This window comes from Thalia democratica, unplaced genomic scaffold (assembly GCF_965202585.1).
Source record: "Thalia democratica unplaced genomic scaffold, ktThaDemo2.hap1.1 HAP1_SCAFFOLD_1210, whole genome shotgun sequence".
Lineage (NCBI taxonomy): Eukaryota > Metazoa > Chordata > Thaliacea > Salpida > Salpidae > Thalia > Thalia democratica.
In genome coordinates, this window is record NW_028140109.1 from 9018 (window position 1) to 15525 (window position 6508).

Sequence of the window (6508 nt, forward strand, 5' to 3'; positions counted from 1 at the left end):
CAAAATATTTATTAGATATCAAGCATATTTTTAAATTACTAAAATTAATCTGATTTAGAAATTATTGTACTATGCGTTGATAAAAAAAAAGGAAATAATTTTGTTTTATTAATAAAAATATGTTTTAAGTCAGGAGTAGTTAAACTGCAACCCACAAAGTCAAAATATGCGGCCCGCGAGGTACTTTTTCAGTTCAAAACAATAAGAAGAGTTATTTGTGCTAAAAATTTATAAAGACTTTTCATTTAAGAATAGTGCTCTTTTTCGTATACTTCTCACACTTTCGGTTAAAAGTGGTGATTTGTATTGATTTCTACAAATATTCAAAATAACTGCGGACCACATAAGACTGATTCTATAACTGACAAGTTTTCCGCGACCTGTAAAAGAGTGCCGACCTGTTTTCTCTCATACTTAATTAATTTTTTTTAAATAAGATTATAATACATTCTGACAAAAACCACTCAATTGCAAAATAAGTTTTATTAGAAGTTATCTAGTGAAGAAAAACAGTTTGTCATTTTATCTTTGAACAGGTATATAGCACAAATCAAACATTAAACTTAAGTCATAAATATATACAGGGATGGAGTTATTTAAACTAAATATCTAACCTGAAACTTAAGGTTGAAGAAAAAAAAAACTTTTAGGCGTCTGTTCTAATTAGTTGTATAAATTTACATTCTTTTTACAAAAAATATGTTGGGAGCATTTTCAATTGTTTGTATGTTTGCATACAATGTACTAATCGAAAACAGCTTGAATAACCATTTGTGTTGAAAAAAATTTTTAATTGTAAGTACTTTTTAACTTGATGGCATTGTACTACTGTTTTAAATTCATTTTAAACTACAGTCTTCATATTTCCATCAGTTTAGTTTATATAATTAATAGATGCAGCAATTACAATTACATTAATATTTCATACAACTTACTTTACCGGTAAAAAATTAAACACTTAAAAATCAATAAGATAAATATTATTCAATCTAACCTATTTTCGTAAAAAAAACCGGAGTTTGTTAAAAATAAACTGACACTTACATTAGTTGCTTTAGTTTTTCTAATTAGTCTGAAGCAATATTGAAAATATTACTAAAGAAAAAACGTTTTAACAAAAAACAGTTTTTTATAATTAATTAAAATAAAGTATAAACTAAAATTATTTAGAACTTACTCATATCAAAACAACTAGTTTATTTGAATTAAGACAGTACAAAAATTACCTATACAAAAAGTAAAATGACATAAAATTTTAAAAAGACAGCATTTTTAAGAATGTTAGTAAATAAGAATCAATTTCAAATTAGTACGTTTATAAATATTTAATTTTTAACAGATATTTTTAATTTAATTAAAATTACCACATTCCCTTACTTGTAATTTTTAAAAGTTAAAATTATTAATTTAAATGAAAAAATTTAAGTAAGCTAATCAGTAATTACTTAACTTTTTTTTTTAAACAACAAATGTTAAGATTTTTATATAAAATAAATAAGAAAACAAAATAAATTAAAAAAAAAAACAATTTCCTAAAATGTGGGTTTTCAATATAAAATCAAAACAAAAAAGCATTAAATTAACTTTGAAGCTATTTAAAATTTTTAGATGTAAGTCTAGGTATTAATAATTATAAAACAAACTTTAGACTAATTTTTAGCTTGTTTTGACATGTAAAACAAATAAAACAACTAATATAGCTTTATGTTTTGTTTTTAGCTTTAATAGTTATTTAAGGTACCACACATACAACTTACTTATTATATGTTTCTTAAACTTAAAAACAGAAAACTTCAATTTTTTTTTTGGAAGTACCTTTTTTCTAGGATACCACAAATCATTCTAACACAACTAAATCATTAAAGTATTCTTAAAATCTCGTAAATTATATAAACTGTTTTTATTCCACTGTTTCAATATTGCTAAGTACGTCTCTGCGCATGAATCCCATAAAAGAATCGAACCTTTAAAATAATTAATACAAATAATAACTATTTTTAAATTAACAAGTAATTATAACACAAATTTATCAAAATGAACTATCGAGAAAAACATAAAAGAATTTTACCCTATTAATAATTAATTAATAAACAGTAGTAAAGTTTAAAATAAATACAGCTAAAATAAACTAATAATATAACATGAAAGATTCGAAATTTGCACTTAATAAAAAACCAAACTACTTCATACACTTCTACATATTTTACTTCATTATTCTTAACAAAATTATATATATAATACCTTTCCCGCATAACCGACATAAGATCCTCGCTTAACTGATGTTTGTTTGTTAAACGCACATTTTTGAAAGAAAAAATAGATTCCAGCATCCGGTCTATTTCGCACTAAAAATAAAGTTATCACTTAAATTAATTATTTAAAGTTTTCTGATTTAAACACTTTCCAGGTTTTAAAAATTGACACAAAGTAAAATTAAGAACTTTTTTAATTTCCTTTTTTTTTTCTTAACAGCAGTTACCGATTATGACGTCACTAACTACTTATTTTCTCACCTTGAACCTGACGCAGGCCTTCTTGAGTTTCGTGTCGGGTCCGAAGAACCCCCATACGAGATCCGGCGTGATGGTGCTTGTTACGTCATAGAGGTTGCTGTAGAAACCGTCGGGTTTCCGCATCTTACGTTTGATCTCCAACATCGCCCACAACGCTGACGTCACTGCCTGGTGATAGATAACTAAATATAAAATATAAAAAAAATAAGATATTAATGAACTAGAATACAACTTGTTCACAATAGCAATAATACTAATGATAAAAAAGTTAAGGCCATAGAGGGGTAATCACTATTTACTTTGTAGAGTTTCAACTGAACCACGCGTTACTTTTTATATTTTTCTAAAACTATTTTTTGAGATATAGCTTGTTTAAGTTTGAGAGTATAATAGGTTCTACCTTGGAAAATAATAAAACAGTGAATAAATAGAGACCACTAAAAATCTATCTGCTCATACGTTTTTTGAGATAAGTTCCTCAAGTTTTCAGGAAATGTTCCTTGCTGAATTAAAAAAATCTGTAAAAACAAATTTCGAAAAGTTAAAAGATTCGTGACCAAAAAATCGAATAAATCTTTTTTTTTTGTTTAATAAAAATTTAAAGGTTAATAATTCCTCATGGTATATTTTTTCAAATTTTACAAGGAGCATTTCTTGAAAGCTTTAGGTATTTATTTCAAAAAACGTATAAATTTTAAGTGATAGCTTTTTTATTTATTTTTATTTATTTTATTTATTTATTTTTAAGTTCTATTTATAGCTACAATAACTAGTATAAGGGTAAAAAGGGAGACGATTTTGAAACTTCGGAAGTACAATATAACTAACTTACACTGGAGTTTGTAATAAATAGTAAAAAAAATTGGTGGATATTTAATGACAAACTTCAAATCTACACTAGATATTCTGGGGTTTGTAATGAAGAGTAAAAAAATTGGTGGATAATTAATGGCTAACTTCAAATCTACACTAGATATTCCGGGGTTTGTAACGAAGAGTAAAAAAAAAAGTTTTGAAAACCCAGATCTAGATCATTAAGTTTAAAAAGTTGTAAAAGTTAAAATAATTTAATAAGCATATTTCAATAAACATTAATATTTTTATGTACTTCTATAAATGAATGCAGCTATTATGAAAAAAATAAGTATATTAGAAAATTATTATATAAAATATAATGTGTATACTAACTTCAAACTAAACTAAAATATTTAACCAAAAACAGATATAAATAAAATGTGTTACTGCATTTTTAATTACAAAGCGTTATAGAACTTGTTTTATTATATGTGAAAAAAAAAATCAAACACATACTTTTTGTAAATAATCACAACTTAAATTTATTTTAATGAATGGTAAAAATAACCTTAAAAAACTAAGAATAATCAATTACTTGTGAAATATATCTTACTCAATAAATTAAAGTCACAGAATATTTATTTGTGATTAAATATTTTAAAAGTATTTTATAAATACATTTAATAAACCAACTCTCTCTTTAATGGAGTTTGAAAGCCATTTGTTCTTTATAACGGAGTTCAATTGCTTCGGAGGATTTTCCAACAATTCAAATGCATCCAACAATATCAAGTCGATCACAACATCGTAGAAATTCATCACTGTTACCTGTATAAATTTGTATGTAATTTATTAAATTTGTTTAATTTTTGAATTCAATTTGTAATTTTTTAGATTTGTTACTTGCATAAACTACTTGTATACTTTTATAAGTTTTTAATTATTATTTAGTGTTTCATTTGTACATTTGTTAACCTTTTTTATTTAAAAACTTTATAATTTATACATTTTTATTAGTACATTTGTTACATTACACTTATGTTTTTTTATATATTGTTTATATATTTTGTATTAAAACTGACATTTTTTATGCTTAAACTGAAAAATAGAAAACTTACTCGCCTTTAAACCTGTAATTAAATGCTTTTTTTTCTATTTATACAAAATTTTATTTTTCTTTAGAGTTACAATTGTTAGTTGACTTTTTTATAGTTTGAAAAATTTAATTGTTTTCAAAATAGTAAATACAGTCACTACAATGAAGTTTTTGCCATGAATAAAGTTTAAATACCAAAAATTGAGTGAACGTATTTTGAAAAAGTATTGAATCTGTGCAGTTAGTACGTAAGTAATACGCTAAACTACATAATTAAGGTGTAACTATTAAAATATAATCTAGTTAAGAATAATTTAATTTTTAGTGAGTTAAGCTTAATTAAAGTAGTCAAAAACTTTATACTTGTACTTCGTAACACTGAATACTAATATTAAAATAAAATTCATGAAATCAAAAACTGAAACTAATAGTCTAGAAAAAACAACATGCCTTACTTAGTTAATGTTAAGTAAGATTACTATTATCATTATTATTGAGTTTAAAAATTGAATACACACTAAAAAGCTAACTTAGCTTTTTTGTTTGATGATATATAAAACTAAGTTTCAAAATAACTTCATTTTTAACATATTACTCACGCATTATGATATTTAAAATGCATTGAATTCATGATACCACCTAAAAAGCTATCAAACCCATAAAAACATATTCAGACTGAAAATGTAGTTTATTACTTTTAAAACATGACACAGTAAAAATAAAAAATATAATATTTAATATTAAAGTTTAAATTAATGATATTCAACAACTCAAAACCTGTTTAGTTTTGAGTTTTTTCATTATCTGCTGTGTATTACAAGGATCAAAGCAATTATTTTTAAATATAACTTTATAAAATCATATCATATTACAATTTACACATATAAAACAATTACATTATCATCACCTGTCTAGTTTTAAGTTCTTCCATTATTCCATTTAAGTTGTTGACATCGAAACAATATGTCAGCAATTTGTCATACATGTGACTAAACTTGCTACAATCTCTATTTGCAGCGCACAATATGGATTCCATCATCAGTTTTCCCGATTCAACTACCCACTTTAACCTATCAGCGTCTGATAATAATTCCTGTGAATATTTAATAACACTAAAATTTCTGTATCAATTACTATACGAAATAAAATAATACTATTCTGTATCTATAATTATGTAGAAACAAGCATTGAATATATTTTGTTCACTACTGTATTTTGTTAAACTTTTTCCCGCTTTAATTTGTCACCGTCTGATACTAATTCATGTGAACATTTTATTTATAATTATTTTATTAACAAAACAAGCAGTTTAATATTTAATTGTCTGATAGAAAGTCCTTGAAAAATGTTTAATTTAAACTTTGTTTTTTAACATATTTTAATTAAAATTTTACAAATCATTTAAACCTATCATCGTCTTTAACAATTTCCGAATTTTTTAAATTTGTTTCTTAATTTTAATTCAACCAACTGTTTCAATCTATATTTATCGGATAGAAAACTGTGTGAATATTTTCAAAATTTTTGTTTTATTTCAAAATTTATTTTACAACCCATTTTGTTTTTATCATTAAACAACAAATCCTGAAACTATTTTATTTTATTATTAAATATTGATTCAACCACCAATTTAAACTGTTATTGTGTGATAACAAATCCTAAAGCAGTTTTATTATTTAATAAACTACACCAATCATTTCTATTTAGCCACCAATTACAACTTATCGTCTAAATATAAAATGTTTATCTTGTTAAGTATGAAATATGTACAAACCTCAAATCCTAATCTGAGGCAATACAATTTAGAAACGTATTCTTCATCCGAAAAACACTTGACATATTCTGTTCTGAAATGTAAATTTATTTGTTGTTATTTTTAAAATCAGCAAAGTTTAAACTTTCAAATAAAGTTACACTAATTTACATAGCATTATAGTCCTAATAATATAAATACCTGGAACTTGTTTATAATGTTAGTAGTAATGTTGTATGCTTATTTACATTTTGCTATTAAGCTAAATTACAAATTAATATATATATTGTTCCAACCTAAGTTATCTAATAAATATTATCACTATTTACTAATATATCAAATAAACTCCAT

At 23.8% G+C, this 6508-nt stretch overlaps 1 protein-coding gene across 1 annotated transcript; it reads right to left on the bottom strand.

Annotated features, from left to right (window-relative positions):
- Positions 1-1900: 1900 nt before the first annotated feature.
- LOC145848043 (mitoguardin-like) lies at positions 1901-6508 on the bottom strand. Its single transcript, XM_082953802.1, has 7 exons — positions 6504-6508; positions 6179-6251; positions 5312-5497; positions 4002-4136; positions 2514-2681; positions 2242-2345; positions 1901-1964 (listed from the first exon to the last, which is right to left on the bottom strand). The coding sequence occupies exons 1-7, from the start codon at positions 6506-6508 to the stop codon at positions 1901-1903; spliced, it is 735 nt and encodes a 244-aa protein (XP_082809928.1).

Bases quoted from the DNA above. Each gene is read 5' to 3' on its own strand.
- LOC145848043 (XM_082953802.1), bottom strand. The intron at 5,498-6,178 runs GTTTGTACATAT...AAATATTCACAG, and splicing joins GCCTCAGATTAGGATTTGAG to GAATTATTATCAGACGCTGA. The intron at 2,682-4,001 runs GTTGGTTTATTA...ATCTATCACCAG, and splicing joins CAAACTCCATTAAAGAGAGA to GCAGTGACGTCAGCGTTGTG.